The following is a 22,067-nucleotide window of genomic DNA, read 5'->3' on the forward strand; positions in this document are numbered from 1 at the left end:
AAAACCCTGGGTTGTTTGCAGGGTGGGAGATTATAAACAGGGGCCGCAAACGCCACTTCCTAGTGCAGGTCATCATGTCTCCCAGAGCAGGGCTGCTGGGTCACGTGACATACGCACATTTCACTTTCTAAGGCACTTCCAAACTGGGCTTTACTTCTGGACCTTCTGCTCCCTCGACCAACAGCGCTGGATCCTGACTCCCTCGGTGTTCTGTGAGTCTCTAGTGTATCCTACGATTCCTCCGACTTTATTACTCTATTTAAAAACTGTTTTGACTCTTCTAATTCCTTTACCTTTTCATATAAGTTTTAGAATCAGCTATACCTAAAAAAACAAAATCCTGCTGGGATTTTGATTGAAACTGCATCAAATCTATAAAATCTGTAGCAGACCTTCTGGGAGAACTGGCCCCTTTGTTATCTTTCGTCCTCCCCTCACAAAGATCTCGCGTCCCTCCGGTTATTTAGAGCTTCTCCGACTCCACCGAAAGGAGACCACAGTGATATCCAGCAAAAGCAAAGTTTATCACTTTCAGGTCCTGTACAAATTTTGTTAGAGTTATTTCATCTAGGGGAGGACTTTGTAAATAATATTTTTTTGTTTTCCTTTCTAGTTCTACCCCATTATATTTAAAGTATATTCCTTATAGAAAATATACAGTCGGACTGTATTTTACATTAAGCCTGACGATCCCTATCCTTAAACTGATGTGCCAGCAGCAAGGGGTTACAGCTGTAGCCCCAGCTACTAGGGAGGGTGGGGCAGGAGGCTGGCCTGAGACCCGCCTGGGCAATACAGCAAGAACCTATCTCCAAATAAATAAATAAATAAAATGGTACATTCACACTACATACATTTAATGTAATTACAGGCACACCTCAAAGACACTGCAGGTCCTGTTCCAGACCACCACGTAAAGCAAATACGGCAGAAAGCAAGACGCACAAACCTTTTGGTTTCCCGGTACATTTAAAGTTGCATATTCTTCTCAGTAAAGTATCTCAAGAATGGAAGAAAAAGTATCCAATGTACTCAGTACTATTATGAAACCAATATATAATCACCCACAATTTCATATGAAAGATAAAACACAACTATAGCCCAGGATGAAGGAGAGAAGAGAGAAAAAAAAACATATTGAGTGGGCTCGGTGCCTATAGCTCAACAGGCTAAGGCGCCAGCCACGTACACCTAAGGTGGCGGGTTCGAATCCCCAGCCCGGACCCGCCAAACAACAATGACGGCTGCAACCAAAAAAATAGCCGGGCGTTGTGGCGGGCGCCTGTGGTCCCAGCTACTTGGGGGACGGAGGCAGGAGACTCGCTTGAGCCCAGGAGTTGGAGGTTGCTGTGAGCTGTAATGCCACGGCACTCTACCCAGGGGGACAGCTTGAGGCTCCGTCTCAAAAAAAAAAAAAAACATATTGAGTGGCACCTGTGGCTCAAAGGAGTAGGGTGCTGGCCCCATATACCAGAGGTGGGGGTTCAAACCCGGCCTCTGGCCAAAAACTGCAAAAAAGAAAAAAAAAAACAAGAAGGTGGAAAGAGGAAGGGGAGGGGATGGAAGAGGGAGGTTAAATGGAAGGAGGTAATTGGTGGGACCACACCTATGGTGCATATTACAAGGGTAAATGTCAGATCTGTTAGGTGCAGAGTATAAATGTCTTAACACAATAATTAAGTAAGTGAGGTGAAGGCTGTGTTAACCATTTTGACATAAGCATTCAAAATTGTATATAAAATCAGCACTTTGTACCCCATAAATGCATTAATGTATGCAGTTATGATTTAATAAAAAAAAATTTAGAAGATTAAAAAAATAAAGTTGTGGTTCTACTACAGTCTGTAAGTGTGCGGCAGCCTCATGTCTAACAAACAACGTGTACAGCTCACTTAAAAAATACTTTATTGCCAAAACCCTAACAGTCATCGAAGCCTTCAGCGAGTTGTCATGTTTTGCTGGCAGAAAGGCGTGGCGTGATACTGATGGCTGCTGACCAGTCAGGGTGGTGGTTGCTGAGGGTCAGGATGCAACAGTCACATTAGTAAGATAACAGAGAAGCCTGAACATCAGCTGACGCTTCCTCCCACCTGGGTCTTCTCTGTAGCATGTAATGCTGTTTGATAGCATTTTACTCACAGGAGAACGTCTTTCGAAATTATTCCTCTCAACCCTGCGGCTGCTTGCTCAGCAGTTTCTGTAATATTCTAAATCCCTGTTCATTCATCAGAAGCAACTCCTCCTCCATTCAAGCTGTCGTGACATGGCAGCGGTTCAGTCACTTCTCAGGCTCCACTTCTCATTCTAGTTCTTCTGCTGTTGTCACCACGTCTGCGGTTACTTCCCTCACTGAAGTCTCGAACCCCCCACAATCACCCATGAGGTAGGACTCAACTTCTTCCAAATTCCTGCCAACGGTGCCACTTTGATCTCCTCCCATGAATCGCAAATGTCCTTAATGGCATCTGAAAGCCTTTCCAGAGGTTGTCAACCGACTTTGCCCAAATCCATCAGAGAAATCGCTCTCTATGGCAGTGATCATCTTAAAAAACTCATTAAATAGGGAAACCTGAAAGCTGAAATTCCCCCTTGGCCCATGGGAAGGGAGGTGTGTTAACAGGCGTGAAAACACACACACATTTTCATCAGAGCTCTGGGATGACCAGCAGAGTCGTCAATGAGCAATATTATTTTGAAAGGAACCTTTTTTTCTCAGTGGTAGGTCTCAACAGTGGGCTTAAAAAAATCCAGTAAAGATGCTGCACAGAGATGTGCAGTCACCAGGCTTTGCTGTTCCGCATGTGAGAACACAGGCAGAGTAGTTTTAGCACAAGTCTTGGGAGCCATAGACTCTCTGAATAGTCAAAGAGCACTGGGTTCAAACTTGAACTCACCAGATGCATTAGGCCCTAACGAGAGCCCATCTGACCTTTGAAGCTTTGCAGCCAGGCACCGGCTTCTGCTCTCTAGCTATGAAAGTCCCAGATGGCACCTTCTTCTAACAGAAGACTGTTTGTCTACCTTGGAACTCTGCGGCCTCCTCCGTCAGAGACCTTAGCCAGGTTTAGCTTCCTAATCAGCTTGCTGCTGCACCGTGTGCTTTTATGCTTCAGAAAGAGCTTCTTAGTTAAACCTCATGAACCAACCTCCGCTAGCTTCAGACTTCTCCTCTGTAGCTTCCTCACCTCTCTCAGCCTTCGTAGGACTGCGAAGAGTTAGGGCCTTACACTGGATTAGGCTTTGGTTTAAGGAATGTCGTGGCTGTTTTGATCTTTTATCCAGACCACTAAGCCTCTCTCTGTATCAGCAATAAGGCTGTTCCACCTTCTTCTGCATTCAGGGGAAAGCACTTTCAATATCTTTCAAGAACTTTTCCTTGGATTTCACAACTTGGCTGACTGGTTGGCTTTCAGCCTGCCTTGGCTTTCAACAGTGCCTTCCTCACCAAATTTAATCATTTCCAGCTTTTGATTTAAAGTGAGAGACGTGCACCTGTTGCTTTCACTTGAACACTCAGAGGCTGTTGTAGGTTAACTGGCCTGATACGGGAACGGGCGAGCACAGGAGAGAGAGAGAGACAGGGAGCGCCGACCGGCAGAGCAGTCTCAGAAGAGCCAACACTGACTAAGTTCACCGCCTTACACAGGCAGAGCTCCTGTGCCCGAAGCAGTTATAACAGAAACATCGAAAGTCACTGATCACAGGTCACCGAAACAGATATAATAATAATGAAAATCTTCGAGTCCTGCAGGAACTGCCAAAACGTGACACGGGGTCGCGAGTGAGGACGTGCTGCTGAGAAACTGGTGCCAAGTTTGTGGGTTCAGGGCTGCCGCAGACCTTCAGTTTCACAGAACACGCTACCTGTGTACAGCATGAACCACGAGCAATCAGACAAGGCCAGCTGGACCTGTCCCTCCCGGCTTTGGTTCTGTTTCCCTTTCCTGCCTTCTTTTGAATTGTTTCATTTTATCTATAAATTATGTCTTTGCATCTTATTTTTAGTGACTACTCTTAGGACTTAAAATATAAACCCCTAACTTCTCACAGTCTACCTGGAATCAGCATCTCATCACTTCATGCGAAATGCAGAAACCCTGTCCCCCACTCCCCGGTCCTGCCACCTGTCACCTGCCACCTGCCTGGTAGAGCCTTCCCATCCGGCACATTCACAAACCACAGGCATCTCATCGGACACTCTGAGCACTTTTGTTTCAACCATTCAACATATTCTGAAGAGCATAAGAACAGAGAATGTTCTACCATATTCATAATTTACACTGTTCTTTCTTCATTCCTGATGTTCCCAGTTTCTATCTCGTCTCATTTCTCTTCTGTCTGAATAAATTCTTTCAGGAATTCTTTTAAAAAATATCTACTGGTGATGAATTCTCTTCATTTTAGTTTGTCTGAGGATATCCTTATTCCACGCCTTTGTTCCTATGTGATTTTTGCTGGATCTAGAATTCTGGGTCCCAGAGTCTTTCTGTATGCTGTTTTAAAATGTTCCGTTTTCCTTCTGGCCGCCACAGCTTCTCATGAAGAATCTACAATCATTTGAATGACTGCTTCTCTGTAAGAAATAACGCACCATTTTTCTGTAGCTGTTTGTGAAGTTTTTTTTTTCCTTTACTTTTAGTTTTCAGCCATCTGCTTATGATATGTCTGGGGGTGAATTTCTTTGCATTTACCTCTAGAGTTCATGGAACTGAACAGACAGGTTAATATCTTTTGCCAAATTGGGGGAGTTTTCAGCTATTATTTCTCCAAATGTTTTTTCTGCACCATTCTGTTTCTTCTACCGGGACTCTGATGACCCAGGTGTCCCTTCGGCACGGTCCTACAGTACAGAGCTTTGTCCACTGTCTGCCCATCATTTTTCTTTCTGTTGTTTTGGGGTGAATTTCTATTGATTTATCTTCAAGTTCACTGACTCTTTCATCATTTTATTCTGCTTTTAAGCTGTCTAGCAATTTTTTATTTTGGTTATTTTATTTTTCAGTTCTAAAATTTTCATTTGACGCCTTTTTTTTTTAACTTCTGTCTCTTTACTGAGACGTTCCGGAGTGTTTATCCTTATTTAACTGCAGCATGTTTATAGTGGCTGCTTTAAATCCTTTGTCTGATGATTCCAACATTTATGTCATCTCCGGGTTGGTGTTTCTCCCAAACAACCTGAGACTTTCCAGGTTCTTTGTGTGACAACTACTTTTAGATTGTATCATGGACATTCTGAGCACTCTCACTTAAATCCCACCAAGACTCTTCTACCCAGGCAGGAATCAACACAGACGGTCAGGACTCGGCTCCTGAGCAGCCTCTGGGGGTGGGGGGGGCTGTGGTGTGGATGTCAGCACCCCCTGAAGCCGAGCGGGGTGCTCCCCACAGGGGGCGCTCTGGGACAGGGCCGTCCAGCCTCTTCCACGATCAGTACTCCAAAGCCTTCAGCTCACCATTCAGAGTCAGGCCCTCAGCCCAGGGCTCTGTCAACCATGCCGCAGTGCCGCTTCCAAGCCCCTCCCTCGGTGATTTCTCTAGTCCCTCCCAGTCCCCTGGAGACCCCTTCTCAGTCCTCCAATCAGCCCCACTGTGCTCTGGCATCTGTGCCTGAATCCGAGGCCAGGTGGTGGAGGACAGGGCAGGAGTGTACACAAGACCTCGAGTTCTCATCCATCACCAGGGGACATCAGTGCGTAATGTCTAAAACGGATAAACTAGGAAACGAGTGGACGCACAGTATTTTAAGAACAAAGGTCACCCGGAGTCACAGGGGTTCACAGAGTTAACAGCGGCTGCCTTTGGAGACCACAATTTTTTGTTAAAAGAGACTATTATTTTTCCTCAAGGGAAAAAGACAGAAGTTAAAAAAGAGAACACAATTGTTACATACTACTTTATTTTACAGTAAATAACAAATAGTCACACCAACATAAATCATAAAATCTAGCCAAATCTTAGGAGATTTTTATAGTATTCATATTTTTCTTTAATTGACAACTGCCATTTCTATTCAACTATCAGTCCATGGGCTCAGGGACATCTGCCTCGAAGCCAATGTAGGTGCTCAAAGCAAATCTGCAGAATGACTGACTGAGTGGGACACACGGCAGGGATGAGGCTCGCCTGGGCCTCCAACCAGCCAGCCCCGGAGGGTCCAGCACCCTCAGACAGGAGAAGCAGAACCACAGAGGCTTCCACAGGGCAGGAGAGGAGCTGAGTCAGGGCAGGGCCAGCTCCTTGTTCAGACCATTCTGTCTCTTGGAAGAGTGACCCTCAACCAGCAGCGCTTTTGCCCCTGGGAAACCTGCACCAATGCCTGCGGGTATTTTGAACTATCACAATTGAGGGTGCTACTGGCACCTGGTGAACAGGGCCAGGGACGCTGCTGGACATCCCCCAGGGCACAGGATGGACGCCACACCAAGGATTGTCTGGTCCAAAATGTCAACAGTGCTGAGGTTCAAAAATTCTGATTTAGAAGAAGTGTTCCAGGTTAAAAAAAAAAAAAAAAAAAAAGGCAACATCTGATACACTGGTGTGTTGAGGCAGGCAGCCCCTCAAACCTCTCCTGCCCGGTACAGTTTACTCTTAAAAAGTGAAGGCAGAGCTGTGGCGTGATGAGCCTGACAGCAAGTAGGGCAAACGCTTATTCAGATCCCACCCAGGTGGAGTGGGACTGGGTGACAGCAGCGAGGAGAGTGGCAGGGCCTCGGGGTCTCTAATGCGAGCTTTCTATTAAGGGCTCAAATGAGACCACATGGGGGTGCAGCGAAACCCAGCCCCCAACGAGAGACGCTCTTTATGATAAGAAAAGCTGCACCGTCAGCTGTTCCCTCACTCAGGTCCCCGCAGCATTATCCACACCGTAAATAACAGCACAGAACACGATCATTTGTCATGAGAGTCAGCACACGGTGGCACACTGAAATAACAGGCACAGTCCCTTTACCTTAGACAAATGCGGCAGCTGAGGACTCAGAGGCCCCATTTGCACTGCTGAACTGGGTGTGTTTCAGGAACGTGAGCAGAAGCAGCCAGCAGAACCCACTCCAGACACCGGCACGGCAGGGCTTCACATCGCGTCTGTGGTGCCTGGTCACTACCAGTAATTCCCCAAGGCCACCAGTGGGCCAGGGGAGCCAGGGAACAAGACCCCTCCACACACTTAACCCTTCCCTGCTTTTGTTTGCTTTCTGTATTGGGGTCAAAGATGTTTCATTTCAGAATGGTTTTCCAAACACCTGAAAATCTCTACCATGGATCTACCCCTCCATACATAGCCAAGGTCCAGCAGGAGTTAGTGACAACTCACACAGACGAGGTGGGGCTGGAAGCCAGACCACCCAGGTCCACCCAGAGCACTCGGGCTGCTAGAAAACCTTCTGCCAAGGGCCACCCGAGGCCATCCTCAGGGCACCGACAACAGCACAGAAGTGGGTCTCGTGGCAACACGTACAGATGCCAGTCACAGGCCACCGAGTCTCCTTGGGATGAAGGCCTGCACAGACACGCTGTGAGACCCACAACATAGCCGGCCTTGGGCACTGACACAGGACCAAGCATGTCTCAGAGGTCATATTCATCTTTTTAAGGGCATATCCGTGACATGAAAAAATTCTGTTCTACAACATCTGTAAATACATTGTCAACTCCCGCTTTTGAAAATGAATGAGCTTATTAGAAGTTCATCAGAGGATTACACATAAGAGATGCTTAATAATTTACCTCTTCGGAGCTCATGATGGCTGAGGGTACCTTATAGACCAGGCAGTGCGAGGGGTTGGGCTGGACCCCACCCTGAAGAGGCAAGGTCACCCTCCCAGAACTGGCTTCCGGCAAGGGGTTCCAAACAGCCCAACGAACCACGAACATACATGCCAAGCTGGACAGGGAGGTGACCGAGGCTGCCTGGATTAAAACAAAACACACAGGGGCATGAGCCATCCTGAAAGTCACGTGGGTGGGAAGTCAACAGGATTCACAAGTGAAGTTTAACCAAGTTCAGTGGAGACAGGGAGGGACAGGGAGCACCAGGTGTATTTTACAAAAGTAGAAACTGAGGCGGAAGGAGGTCCTGGCATCCTCAGGACAACAAACAGGGTACAAACAGCCTGGTGCTGTGAGACCCCGTCCACCTCACAGGGACCCCTCCCTACCCACCTGACCCTCCTTTTCTGGCACAAGGCAGTAACAGCTTCCACCTTAAAGATCAATGCCCTTTTTATGACTCCTGGTTCCCATGAGGCTCTTCCTGGAGGTCTGTGATCACTCCGTCCCTTGCCAACACCTGCTCAAATCCACCAGGAAACACCAGGAAGGGCAGCACTCTGAACCCACGGCAGACACACATGCACATCTGACTCGGGGTGCTGGGCACACCCCCCAGGGAGGTTCAGGACAGCTGCGTCTCAGCTGAGGTTTCTGGCAATGAGCAAGTGAGCGTCACCATGCGGCAGACTCTGAGGACGCCTCACCCCCATCTCTGCACCTCGCTGGGACTCTGACTGGGGCAGACTTAGTGTGTGCACTGGAGAGGTAGGTCAGCTCGCTGCTGCCGGGAGACTGAAACCCAGACTGGCAGGGGCAGCTCATTCCCCTCCTGTCTCAGCAACTGCGTCCCTTCCTAAGTCCCCGAGAGACCTGTCCAGGAACAGTGGCAGGCCAAGCACTGTGGAAGATGCCCTCAGCCTTTCTGTAGGTTTTAATTTACTTCTTAAAAAATACAGCAGCACACACTGTCCCCCATCCACACTTTTGCTTTCCATAGTTTCAGTTCCCAGAGGTCAACCTTGACCTGAAAATAGTAAATGAAAAATTCAAGAACAAACTACTCATAAGTTTTATTTTATTTTTATTTTAACTTTCTAAAGATAGGGCCTTGCTTTGTCATTGAGGCTAAAGTACAGTGGCCCAATCCTGGCTCACTGCAGCCTCGAACTCCTGGACTCAAGAGATCCTCCAGCCTCAGCTTCTCAAGTAGATAGGACTATAGCACACACCACTAGGCCTGGCTAATCTTTTTTAAATTTTTCATAGAAACAGGATCTCACTATATTTGCTCAGGCTGGTCTTGAGCTCCTGACCTCAAATGATCCTCCTGCCTTGGCCTTTCAAAGTGCTAGGATAATAGGTGTGAGCCACAGAACCCAGCCCATAAATTTTAAACTGTGCACCATTCTGAGTAGGGTGATTCAATCTAGCACCATCCCACTCCCTCCTGCCTGGGACATGAATCACCTGTAGTCCAGCACAGCCACACTGCAGACGTATACTCCCCGTGACAGCGAGGACAGAAGGAGAGACCACAGTGACGTAACTTTTAGTACAGTTTATTACTGTAATTGTTCTATCTTATTATTGGTTATTACTATTACTCTCTTACTGTGCCTGATTGATAAGTTAAACTTTATCATAGGTAGGTACCTACAAGAAAAACAGAGCACATGCAGTAAAGTCTGCTACTATCCTCAGTTCCAGGCACCCATCAAGGGTCTCGAAACATACCCCTGTGGATAAAGGGGGACAACTCTATTGACTTTTTAATAAAAAACTGAATCTTAAGAATAGCACGCCTTGCATACATGCACTTAAGTCAGCGATTCTCAACTTGTGGATCGCGACCCTTTCCCCTTTCACAGAGGGTGCCTAAGACCATCGGAAAACACATATTTCTGATGGTCTAGGAACTGAGACACCGCTTCCCCACAACATGAGGAACTGTATTAAAGGGTCGCAGCATTAGGAAGGTTGAGAACCACTAACTTAAGTGTTGATCAATCGGTTCAATCAGAGAGACAAAGTGAGACTGTCTCAAAAAAAAAATGGGGGCAGCACCCATAGCTCAGTGCTTAGGGCACGGGCCACATACACTGAGGCTGGCAGGTTCAAACCCAACCCGGCCCTGCTAAACAACGACAACTGCAACAAAAAATAGCCATGTGTTGTGGTGGACACCTGTAGTCCCAGCTACTTGGAAGGCTGACACAAGAGAATTGCTTAAGCCCAGGAGTTTGAGGTTGCTGTGAACTGTGACACCACAGCACTCTACCCAGGGTGACATAGTAAAACTCTATCTCAAAAAAAAAAGAAAAGAAAAAGGAAAATTTTTATGAATGAATTCTATTAGGATACGTGAAATCTATTGGCCTATTGTTACTACCAGGTAGCAGAATGTACTTATGATACTGTGAAATTTATATTTGCTTTTCTTCTGGTTTCCTGGTATACAATCTTAACATCCTTGGAATCTCCAAAGTAATGTCTTTTGTATGCTAATGAGATGGCCAGAGGCTGGCAGCCCCTGAGTAGCTTCAGGATGTGCCTGGTCACAGGAAAGACCACGGCAGGCTCAGGAGGTTGGAATATTCAGCCTTACTCCCCAACCTCCAGGGAGGGGCAAGGGGCTGAAGGTTAAGTTGACCGCCAATGGCCAGTCATTAGTAATCAAGTTCCCATAAAACCCCAGAAAGACTGGGCTCAGAGCGTTTCTGGATAGACAGTTGAGCACATGGAGGTTCCTGGAGAGTGATGCGCCCAGAAAGGACAGAGACTCTGTGTGTCCCTTCCCACCTTCGCCCCGTCCATCTCTTCATCTGCATCCTCTGGAATGTCCTTTATGATAAACCAGTAGATGTGAGTAAAGTGTTCCCAGTGAGTTCTGTGAGCCACTCTAGAAACTAGCCCAACTAAACCAGTAGATGTGAGTAAAGTGTTCCCAGTGAGTTCTGTAAGCCACTCTAGAAACTAGCCCAACCCAAAACAGGGGTTACGGGAACCCCAATTATAGCCAGTTGGTCAGAGCCCAGGCCAGCAGCCTAGCATAGGGGTGGGGGCTCTGATGCCACCACCGGGTAGATCAGAACTGAACGGGAGGACACTCAGCTGGTGTCTGCTACAGAAGTGGCTGAGCGTTTGATCCTGGGGAACACCCCACACGTCTGGTGTCAGAAACGTGCTGGGAGGGTCCGGGGGGGGGAACCAAATCTGTTTCTTCCTGTATCCTTAGTACTATTGCCATAAAGATGGGAATGATAACACAGCCGTCATGGGGAAGGAGTATTTCTAGAACCATATCCCATACTTGTCACTGCCTGTAATGGAGAAAACGTGCACGCCAACCTCATCTGCCCTCAGCACACAGGCCCGTCCCCAGAGGAGACCTGAATACAAAACGGCTCTCACGTTGCTGTCCCCTCCAGAAGGACCGTTGAACACGTACTCCAACTGGAAGACGATTGCAAACGCTGGGTGACTGACCATCTCAGGGAGTCGGAGGCGGCTTCTCAAGACTAGAGCTTGGTTTCCAGAGCTGCATCAGAAACACAAAGGAAGGACATGTTAGGGCACTGGCTCCCACCCTGCCAGGCGTCCACCTCTACCACTCCATCAACAGTGGGGAGGCAGCCAGGGCCCCAAGACCCAGGGCGAGTGAGTTCACCCATGTGTGGCTGCAAGCTCCTCTGTGCAACTTGCTTCTCGGTAGTTTCAGTGTCACAATCAGCACCTTTTCTGAACTGCCAGAGCTTGTGTGCAGGACAGATGGTGAGGTCACATCACCAGCAAGTACCACAAGGAGATAAAGGACTGGCCTGTTGGGGAGGACAGCTGGCCTCTGCCCAGCCTCACAGGAGAGCAGAGGCAGGACAGCCCACAGAGACGTCTGTGGCATCTGACTGGGGAAGCGCTGAACTGAGCAAACAGCAGGACGGCTGCACCTGCCCTGGTTCCCTGTCACATGGAAACCTTCCAGGGCACATCTGGGAGACAAAATCCAGGGTCTCCACAGACCCTGGCAGCCACAGCTGGAAGCGTCCACAATGCTAACTCCAAAATTGTCACAACACAGCCAGATGCAGCATCTCACACTTATAATACCAGCACCCTGAGAGGCCAAGGCAAGAGGATAGCTTGAGGCCAGGAGTTCAAGGCCAGCCTGGGCAACATAGTGAGACACCATCTCTACAAAAAATAAGGAAAATTAGCCAATGGCGATGGGATGTGCCTACAGTGCCAGCTACTCGGGAGGCTGAGGGCAGGTGGAGTTCGAGGCTGCCATGAGCTGTGATCACGCCACTGCACTCCAGCCTGGGTGACAGAATAAGACCCTATCTCAAAAGAAAACCGTCACAGCACAAAAACACGATTTTTCTAAACTGACACCTCCAAGGCTTGTTTCTAATGTACAACTCAGCAGGAGAGAGAAAGGCAACAAGGAAGTGCCACTCGGGGTGAGCCCCAGGGACACGCCGGCAGCCTCATTTCACTATGCCGCCTCGTACATCCCCCCAGCCCTCAGGACCCTGGGAAATACCTGCTCTTTGAAGAGGAGACCACTTTCCTGCTGAAGCTGGCTGAGCGCGTCAAGGCCACGTCCATCTCAGGCACCAGCACGACCACCTGCGGCCTCTGCACAAAGCCCAGGCCGTTGTGCACGCCTACGTGCAGGCGCCGCTCCAGGATCTCCAGCGGGCCGCGCGTCTGGGAGAAGCACAGGCAGACGGGTGAGCCGGGCACAGAGGGAAGAGGGGTCGTGACAAGAGTCCCAGGGAAAACGAGCGGAGAGAAGAGACCCTGGAGAGGCTGCAGCATTTCCAGCTCAGGTGGTGCCTGGTTAGGACGAGTCCAAGCCGAGGACAGACACGGACCCAATCCTAAGTGCTGGCCCTGGGGCAGCTCTAGTTCCCACATTCCCACCTGAGCGTGACCTCCTCAGTGCAAAGCGCCGCCACCCAGTTCTCCAGGGCTGAGCTGACAGCACTCAAGTTGCAGCCAACTGGTCACCACAGGCCTCAGTTCCTTCAGTGAGGCTTGGCCCCCCGGCTGGGAGAGCCACCAATGGAGATGCGGCCAGAGGCAGGGCATGTCCACCTCCACCTCTCTCTACCCAGAGACCTGAGGCTCAGGCAGAAGGGGACATGCTTACGCAGTTAAGTCACAAACCATAAAAACGAAATCTGCCCCAAAGTGAACACTGGATATTAAAGTGTTTCATCTTAACTAAAAATGTGAAGATACTCTGACAAACGGCCAAGGGTGCTCCCCCAGCTTATCAGCGTTTATTGAATCATGTGATCTTTGCAAGACGAGCTCTGAATTTTCACATCTTCTTCACTGTCCATTGATAAAGCTGAACAGACCTAAATGCAGCCATTAGTCTTTGGATAATGAAAATGAAATTACGGGACCACTGGGTGTCTGCCAGTTGGATGGGAACCAAATACAAAGTAAAAGTACATTAAAAAAGGGATTTTATAGAATTTATAAAATTCAACAATGAAACTCTGAGAACATCTGTACCTTCACGTAATCCTCTGAAAGATAAGAAAACGGCAGGAACAACGCCAAGGAAACATGTTGCTACTTCAGTCCCGTCCTGGGCTTGCCTTTCTATTTCATGGAAGACCAAATAACATGGAACTACATTTCCAAGAATGAGTAGAGAGCAAGAAAGCCAGCTTGTGCCTCTATATTCAGAGTGTGCCCAAAAAATGTGTACACATTTTAAGCCAGGGAAAAACTATTAAAACTGTAACACTGAAGTTTGAGTTCTGCAATTACAAGAGATGCTTAAACACGACTTGTACTCATTGTGTTACTGGTACATACTGAGTTACAGTTCTAATAGTTTCCCTTTGCTTAAGTGTGCATACATTTTCTTGGCACCCTCTGTCTATGTAAGTAACAACTTGATAATGTCAAAGCTGGACTGGAGACCAACTGACTGAGTCACTCATTCCCCAACTAAATATCACTGCAAGACTATACGCCAAAGAGGAAGGCCAGGTGCTCTCAGACAGGGCTGAGCACCCAGGAGGGCCACACCGGGCAACAGGCTGACTGGTGGTGAGAGAGTGGGATGCCAGCCCTCACGATGGTCAGGGTGTCCTGCCCAGAGCAGAAGCCTGAGAGTGAGCACGGAGATAGGGGGAGAATACCAGGACAGCAAGCCACACACGGAGGCAGAGAGCGGGGCCCATGGCCACACAGGGAAGCTTCTGCCACCAGGACAAGTAGGGCCTGTGGCTGCAGCAGGCCCCGGGCGTTGTGCTGAGCGAGGCCAGGAGGCTGCAGGAGCCAAACCACACATATCCTGCTCGCGAGGACAAGGTGTCTAGTTGGCAATCCACAAGCAAGAAAAAGCCAAGAGCAGATTTTAAACAGAAGGAAAATGGCTGCATCACTGTTTCTACAAGACCTCTTTGACTACTGAGTGAAAAACAGTAATGCTCTCTGGGACTCACAAGCCAACGTAGCAGGCTGAGTCTCCTCAGAGAACTTCCTTCCCCAAGTACTTACAACAAAAATCACAAAAGCAGCAAAAAAAAGCATCCACGCAGCCACCCACTGAGGAAGAGAGCACAGCACAACCCACGGGCCTTCCGACCCAGGTGCTCAGCAGGGATGGGCAGGCCCTGCGCCCAGCGCTGCCTCCTCCCCCGAGCCACTGCTGAGTCGGCAAAATCCTGGGAATACCACAAAAGCCTGTGTGGGGGTGACTCCTCTGTGGCTCCAGGTAACCCCTCTCTGAAACCCCACCCTCTACCCTGGAACCCAGACTCCCCTACTGGTCTGACTCTGGACATGGCCAGGGATTGGTTTAGCCAATGGGACAGCAGCAAATTTAATGCAGACAGAGGCTTGGAAACATGTGCACACTTCCAAGTCCTTTTGTGAGATCCTCCACCTCTATGAGAACAAGCCCAGACTGGACGAGCCCACATGTGGCCAAACCATCCCATCCACCCCGGGCCAGCCGGCCCCCACTGACGGCCAGCTAACCACACACATGGGAGAATTTCCCAGGAAAGTCCCTGGCTCATCCTGCTTGAGGATCTACTAAGGAAGAGCAGAATACACCACAAGGACATTCACAGCAGTGTCATAACAGCCCCAGTTGAAAACTGCCCAGATATCCATCCACGACAGAATGGATAAATAAATCACAGGCACTCACGTGCCAGAGACTGGACACCAAGGACAGCAAGGACAGCAAGGAGAGCTACCACAACAGCCAGAGCGAGCCTTCCAGGAGCACAGGGCTGAGCAAAAGAAACAAAACAAAACACACACAAAAAGGAAAGATTTTGTCTAAATAAAGGCGGAGCGCAGGCAAGGCCGCGTTATTTAGAGATGCACCAGGGAAAGCCAGGACAGAGAGCAGAGACGGGAGCAGCATAGAGGCCTGAGAGCAGCAGCTCCGCCAGCTCGGGGCTCCTTCCCCAGGGTTCCGGGTCACCCCACGTGGCTGCGCTCTCCTGCTCCACAGGTGAGACTCAGGATGAGGAGCGGGATCCAGGGAAAGCCAGGACAGAGAGCAGAGACGGGAGCAGCATAGAGGCCTGAGAACGGCAGCTCCGCTGGCTCGGGGCTCCTTCCCCAGGGTTCCGGGTCACCCCACGTGGCTGCGCTCTCCTGCTCCACAGGTGAGACTCAGGATGAGGAGCGGGATGTGAACAGGATACTGAGTGAAGCAAGACCACTCCACGGCAGTTTCTCCAGCATCTGCTGGCAAATCTCCTCCTGTTTCTAAAGTCAAAGGTGACGGCTCTCCCTTGCCCTACAAGGGGGAATGAGGAGCAGTTTGCCCACAGGCATCTGGTGGCCCCTTCTTTTAGAGCTGGGAGAGCCCCTGGGGCTGCCCCTTTCTCTCCCCTGGGAGGCAGCACAGTGGAAACCGCCTGGGGAACATCCCACCCAGCTCCCCACTGTTGGGAACGGAAATGCCAGGGCCAGGCAGGCCATGCTCCAGCAGCACTGGTGACCGTCCATCAGGCCCAATTTATCCAGACAAAGGGAAACAAAGAAGTCCCCCAAACCCAGGCAGGTTTTTCCAAGGAGCTTCTGGCACATAAAGAAGCTTCTACACAAAACACCCAAGGGAACGCTCACTGTCAGAGGCACTAAGAACTCCAGAGGCAATGTCCTTGGACTTGGCGTTCTACAGCCCAGGCCAGCCACAGGATGGGAGTGGAGGGTCCTCAGCATCTGTGTGCATATAGAGCACCAGGCACCAGGACTGGGCCTCCCAGGGCTGCCTGGAAAGCTGCAGCCTGGTGGGCGGGTAAATCCCCCAGCTGCCCTGCCAGGGCACTCGGACAAATCCACATATCAGAGAGCAACAGAGAGGAGCAGCGACACATTGCCCAGTAGGCTCTGGGACATGAGGCAGGGATGTGCTCACCCCTGAAGGCAGAGCCCACAGTGAAGCCAGGGAGCCGGGATGGGTGGAATGACCCGGCCTTCTAGTCGAACGACCTCGAAATAAGCCAAGATCCTCTAAATGCCCTTTGTAGATCTATCTTATGGGTTGCCCTACATTCATCGCATGACTTAATTTACTTTTAAATGAGTCTGTTTCATGATCTACCAAAATCAATGTTAATTAATATCTCAGGCTGGCAGCACCTTCATCCTCACCCAAGTTAAAACAACAGCTGGAGATTCTGCAGGGGGGCTTGGCTGCCACAGGAAATGGGTCCTCTAAGACCCACTGTAAATATCACTTCAGAGTCAGAAAGAGTGTCCCCAGCCCAAAAAAGAGAGGAAAGACAGAAGCTTGTCACCAGCGGCCACACAGCCCACCCCAGTGGCAGCAGGTGCCAGCATCCGCCAGCATCCTGCCCCACCCGCCCAGCCCTGCTGGGCACATCTCTACCCTTCGAGTTAAGCTCCATGATGTGAGACACTACCTCCTGGAAGTGGTCGCTGACAATGAGCTCTAGAAGTTCCTCCTCAAATTTCTCAAGGGAAGGGTACAGGGTGAAGAATAAATTGTCCAAGTACCATGTGACAGGCTTCTGAAGGCGAGGCTTCCGGAGGGCGTCACCTGAAACAGTGAGAGGGCTCCTGTAAGATTCTCTTTGGAGGCTCAGCACCTGTGGCTCAAGTGGCTAAGGCGCCAGCCACATACACCTAAGGTGGCGGGTTCGAATCCAGCCCAGGCCCGCCAAACAACAATGATGGCTGCAACAAAAAAATAGCCGGGCATTGTGGCGGGTGCCTGTGGTCCCAGCAACTTGGGAGGCAGAGGCAGGAGACTCGTTTGAGCCCAGGAGTTGGAGGTTGCTGTGAGCTGTGATGCTAAGCACTCTACCCAGGGGAATAGCTTGAGGCTCTGTCTCAAACAAACAAAAAAAAAGATTCTCCTTGGAAATGAAACTATCAGAAGCACCCAAGGGCCCTGGCCCATCCGGGTCACAGGTGGTGGGACCTTCAGGAGGAAGAACATGTGAGCATCCCGGGCCCTGGAGTCCAGCACCTCAGCCCCAGGCCTGGACGCAGTGACTGGGGAGCAGAGCGTCCCTCTGAACACTGAGGGCCATCAGAGGGGAAGTGGGTCACACACACGGGACGCTTTCCCGCAGGAGCATGGGTTTGGGCTGAATTGAAGCAGAACCTTTCAAGTGCTTCACCCATCAGTGTCATTTTCTCCCCAAATGCATCTCTGTGAGCAGGGCCTACGACTGTCCCCTTTGTACAAAGAAACACCAGGGCTTGGAGAGGTGACAAAGCTCACCCAGCTCACAGCACGGCCAACAGAGCAGCAGGCCTCCAATGTCACCACCGGGCGTCATCTACTGTCTCGTTACAGGTGGCCCTAAACAATGGGGGCTGGGGTGCCCCATCGGGGTTATGGACATATAACTTGACTCCCCCAAACTTAACTACTATTAGCCTCCCACTGAAAGGAAGCCTTCCTGGTAACCAATAGTTGACACGTACCCTCTGTGTTACACGTTCTATGCTGTATTCTTCAATAAAGTGAGAAAAGGAAATGTTATTAAGAAACTCATAAGAAAGAGAAAATTCATCAAGTGGAAGCAGGTCATCATTAAGGTCTTCACCCTCGTCATCGCCTCCTGGAGTGGCTGAGCAGGAGGGGGAGGGGGGGCTTGCTATCTCAGGGTGGCAGAGGCGGGAGAAATCCACATGCAAGTGGACCCCGCAGTTCAAACCTGTGTTGTCCAAGTGCCGGTCAGATCACCCATTCACCCAAGCAACCAACGGCAGCAATCTACTGCCCCAAACCTGGCCTTGGCAGAACTGACTTCCCGGCAGAGCGGACATAGGGCCCCTTAGGTTCTGTAATCGGGTCTAGCTTTTCTTTATCTTTTGCCAAGTCTTTGGTTAGGAACGCAAGTCCCTGCAATGGCCTGGCTCCTCTGGGAGCACCCATTCTGCAAACATACACTGTATTCTGGGACTCCCACAACTGCACTACACAGAAAACAAGGGCTGCCAACAAACCCCTTCCCACCGCCACCCCATGGGCCCCTGAGATGCCCACCTGCTGAGGTGTCCAGTTCACCAGAACACACCTCACAGGGCAAGGAGAACATTGTAACAACAAACCAAGTTTGGGAATGACTGAGGCAGAAACACAAACAGGTTTGAGCAGCCAGGTGTATTCTAAAACACCTCTGACTGCCTTTGGAGACTGGCGAGACTTGAGGTCAGTCCTTACTTAAATCGCTCAAGAAAGATCCAGCACACCATCTCCCGAGAGCTTGATCCCTCAGCACCCCAGCCTGGGCCTGCCACATGGAGTAGCTACTCAATAAACATTTGTGGGATAAATCAGTGAGTCAATGAATGAAATAATAAACATATAAAGGTATAAACCAAACTGGTCGCGGGGTTTTCTCTGGGGAGTAAGATGGGAAGGGAAAACTTCCCATTTTTACGGAATTTAATGAACAAACACTAACTTTGTGATTTCAGGAGTGTTTTAGCATTGTAGGACAGCCAAGAGTCCAGCTGCTCCCATGTGGTCCGGCTCCATGCTGTCGCAGAGCACCCCAGGTCAGGGAGGGAGCATCTGAGCATCTCGGGAGCCTGCAGAAACAAACCCCGCAGCAGGCAAAGGTATTACGCTTTGGGCTGCCGAGGCCTGACCCCGCTTCTTAAAATGCAGAATTTGGGGCCCCACCCCCACAAATTCTGATCTGGCAGGTCAGGACTAGGGTCTGGAGAGTAGCATTTTTAACACACTCCTCTGGCAATCCTTATACGGGAAGCCCAAACACCCAGCTCTGGGGACACCAACTTGGAGGAGGCCCCCACCAGGCAGACAAGTCAACAGTCTAGACAAGGCTTCCAAGTTCAGATTTGACAGAGCAGGGACCCCAGGCCCGGAGAGGCTCTAGTCGGCCTTTTCCTGTGGGCAGGAGCCAGGGTGCAAGCTATGGCCCGTGAGCATAGCGGCCACTCGGTAATAGCACACCAGCACGTAGAGACCGCGTGCCCCAACAAAGGGACCGTGGGGGTTGGGGGACGGCCAGGCTGGGAAGGGAGGCAGGGCAGGTGAACAGGTTGGTGTAAGCATGCCCAAAGCCAAGATGAAGAGGGGCGCGCCACCAGAGGGTCTGCAGGCAGAGGAGGAAAGGTGACGAGGGTGGTGTTTGGAGAGAGTTGTCCCAGCAGGAGGAGAGGTGCAGGGACGTGTGTGGCGGTGGGAGTGAGGCCTCACACACAGCCATTCCCAGTGACCCACCTGACGAGGACATGTTCCGATTAGGGAGACCCTCAGCCAGCATCCGCTTTCCCAGGACCACCACACAGTCAGCAAGCACAGAGAAAGCTGGAAAGAGGTGCTGCGAACAGAGGCAGGAGCCTGGCTGGCGAGGAAGGACCTGGTACAGCAGGCAGGGCCCAGCCTGACACTCGAGATATACATGGAGTTGGGGAACAGAGGGCAGTGAGCCTGGACAGACAAGATGCCAGCACAGAGGGGTCGGTGATCCACCACCGGGAGCCCACTGGTACTGCCAGGTCCATGCAAGCCAAGTTCAGCTCCACCCCATGGCCACGCACCCATAGGGCACAGCGTGCTGCAAGCCACCTCACTAGCCCTCTATCCAGACTTCCTGCAGCAGCAGCCAGGACACAGCCCGTGGTACCCACAAGCCACCACCATTGTCCCCAGACAGCCCACAGCTCTTGGGAGCCTCCTGAGACCGGATGCTATCCAATCACCCGACAACACAGGCACAAGAGAGCCCTCCGCGGTATCTCCCACGGCCTCCACTTCCCAGAACCCACCAGGGCACAGCTCACAGTCTACTCCCAGGGTGGGAAAGCAGGCGAGTGCCCTGTTTCACACAGCCGCCTGGGGCCTCAGAGTGCTGAGAGGAGAGGACGGGGCCAGGACCCTGAGCACCCATGTGGAACCCTCACTCGGGGAATCAACTCAGTCCTGGCGTTGGCCTGTGACCTGATGGAAAATGTGTTCCACCCTTATTATCAACATCTGTATAACCAATAGGTTGTCCCTGGGGCCTCTCTGTATTATTTATCACAACCACATATCACCACTACACAGCTGCGATACAATTTTCAATTCAAAATGAGCCAATCCTCCCATAATGTGGCTGTTTACAAACAAACTATCCAAGTCCCAAGACAGCATCAAAATCAAATCAAACCCTCTGAAACCAGACACATGAACACTGCCCAACCAAGCACTGGCCCCTTTAGGGCTACGAGTCTTATCTAGCAAAGAAACCCTCCTCAAAAGTGAGTTCTAAGAGACCAAAGTCATCAGCAGAGTCTGTAACAGAGACGGTGACGCCCGTCAGAAAGGAGGCTCAGACTGGAGGTCAGGCTTTCACGTAAGAGAAAAGCCAAGCAAAACGGGATTCTTCCCTACACAGCCCCCAGGAGAGCTGCTAAAACCACACGGAGATAGAGCCCTTGCCTATCACATAAATTTCAATTTTTGAAAATAATCAAGCCACTGCCCACCCCGTCCACAGCAGCATCATTCACAGCAGTCAAATGCTGGAAACACCACAGCGTCTGTTGCCAAGTGAACGGATAAGTAAACTGGTCTGTCCATGCCAAGGAGCATGACTGAGCCTGAAAGCGGAAGGGGACTCTGACGCACTGCCACAGGGACAGGCAGGACACCTGGAGGTGCGCTGAGCCACCACACGAGGCCAAAGACACCCTGACTTCACTGAGGTCCCCAGAGGAGTCAAATCATAGCACAACGGGTAGCATGGTGGGTGACAGGACAGGGCGGGAACAGAGAGGCAGCATCTAATGGGGCCAGAGCTTCAGTCTGGGGAGCAGAGACGGTGGTGATGGGGCCAGAGCTTCAGTCTGGGGAGCAGAGATCAGGTTCTAGAGACGATGGTGGTGATGGGGCCAGAGCTTCAGTCTGGGGAACAGAGACAATGGTGGTGATGGAGCCAGAGCTTCAGTCTGGGGAACAGACAGGCTCTGGAGACGATGGTGGTGATGGTTGCACAACAATGTGAATGTACCTAATGCCTCTGAACTAAGATCTTAAAAGTGACTGAGATGGTGAATTTTACGTTATGTGTATTCGACCTCAATCAAAAAATAATAACCAAGTCATTGCTGACGTGACACCGTGCAGCAGAGAGCTGGAAGCAGCCGTCTTCCAGCTATGGTCATCAAGAATGAACTACGTGTCTTAGAAAAGAGGTACTGATCTGAGGGGACTAGATGGCCACTGCCGCCCTCCCTGCCCCCACACCATCCTGCTGGGCTGTGCTGCCCAGCTGTGGACACATCTGGAGGAGCCCAGTTTCTCTGAGGTTTGAGCGTGAATGACCACAGTCTCACAAAGTGGCCAGAATCAAAGAAACCGTTACCTGTGTCTCCGTGAGCTGGAAGCAGGCCAGGAACGTGCTGCAGGCCGGACACCAAGAGGTTCTCGGGAAGAAGGTGGAAGGCGGGCTCCAGGGCCGGGTGCGGTTTCAGGGTGTACTGCAGACTGCAGTTCTCAATGAGGGTCATGTGTCTGTTTTCTAGGGGAGAGAACACAACATGACCACTGAAACTTCCCATCAGACCAGCCAAGAAACAGAGCCTTAGAAACAGCCAGAAAAAGGACTTTTCCAGGGAGAGAGGGGAATTCCTCTGTGAATTCCACCTGTTAATCCCTAACAACACACCCGGGCAAAACTGCAATGAAAGAGATGCTTGTCCCAGATGATCAAAAATTGCATTACAACAAAGACATTTATATCAGAATGTTTATTGCAGCCCAATTCATAATTGCCAGGTCATGGAAGAAGCCCAAGTGCCCATCGATCCAC

At 50.4% G+C, this 22,067-nt stretch overlaps 1 protein-coding gene across 1 annotated transcript in view; it reads right to left on the bottom strand.

The window, feature by feature from the left end:
- The window catches only part of NPHP4 (nephrocystin 4), an 86,428-nt gene that overhangs the window by 41,112 nt on the left and 23,249 nt on the right, over nt 1-22,067 (bottom strand). Inside the window, exons 5-9 of the mRNA XM_012807295.2 lie at nt 21,621-21,776; nt 16,689-16,825; nt 12,311-12,477; nt 11,182-11,308; nt 7,726-7,908 (exon numbers count right to left, since the gene is read on the bottom strand). Coding sequence (XP_012662749.2) covers nt 7,726-7,908; nt 11,182-11,308; nt 12,311-12,477; nt 16,689-16,825; nt 21,621-21,776 — 770 coding nt within the window. The remainder of the gene's footprint in view (nt 1-7,725; nt 7,909-11,181; nt 11,309-12,310; nt 12,478-16,688; nt 16,826-21,620; nt 21,777-22,067) is intronic.

This window comes from Otolemur garnettii, unplaced genomic scaffold, assembly GCF_000181295.1.
Source record: "Otolemur garnettii isolate 467f Iridium unplaced genomic scaffold, OtoGar3 scaffold00067, whole genome shotgun sequence".
NCBI classification, from domain to species: Eukaryota; Metazoa; Chordata; class Mammalia; order Primates; family Galagidae; genus Otolemur; species Otolemur garnettii.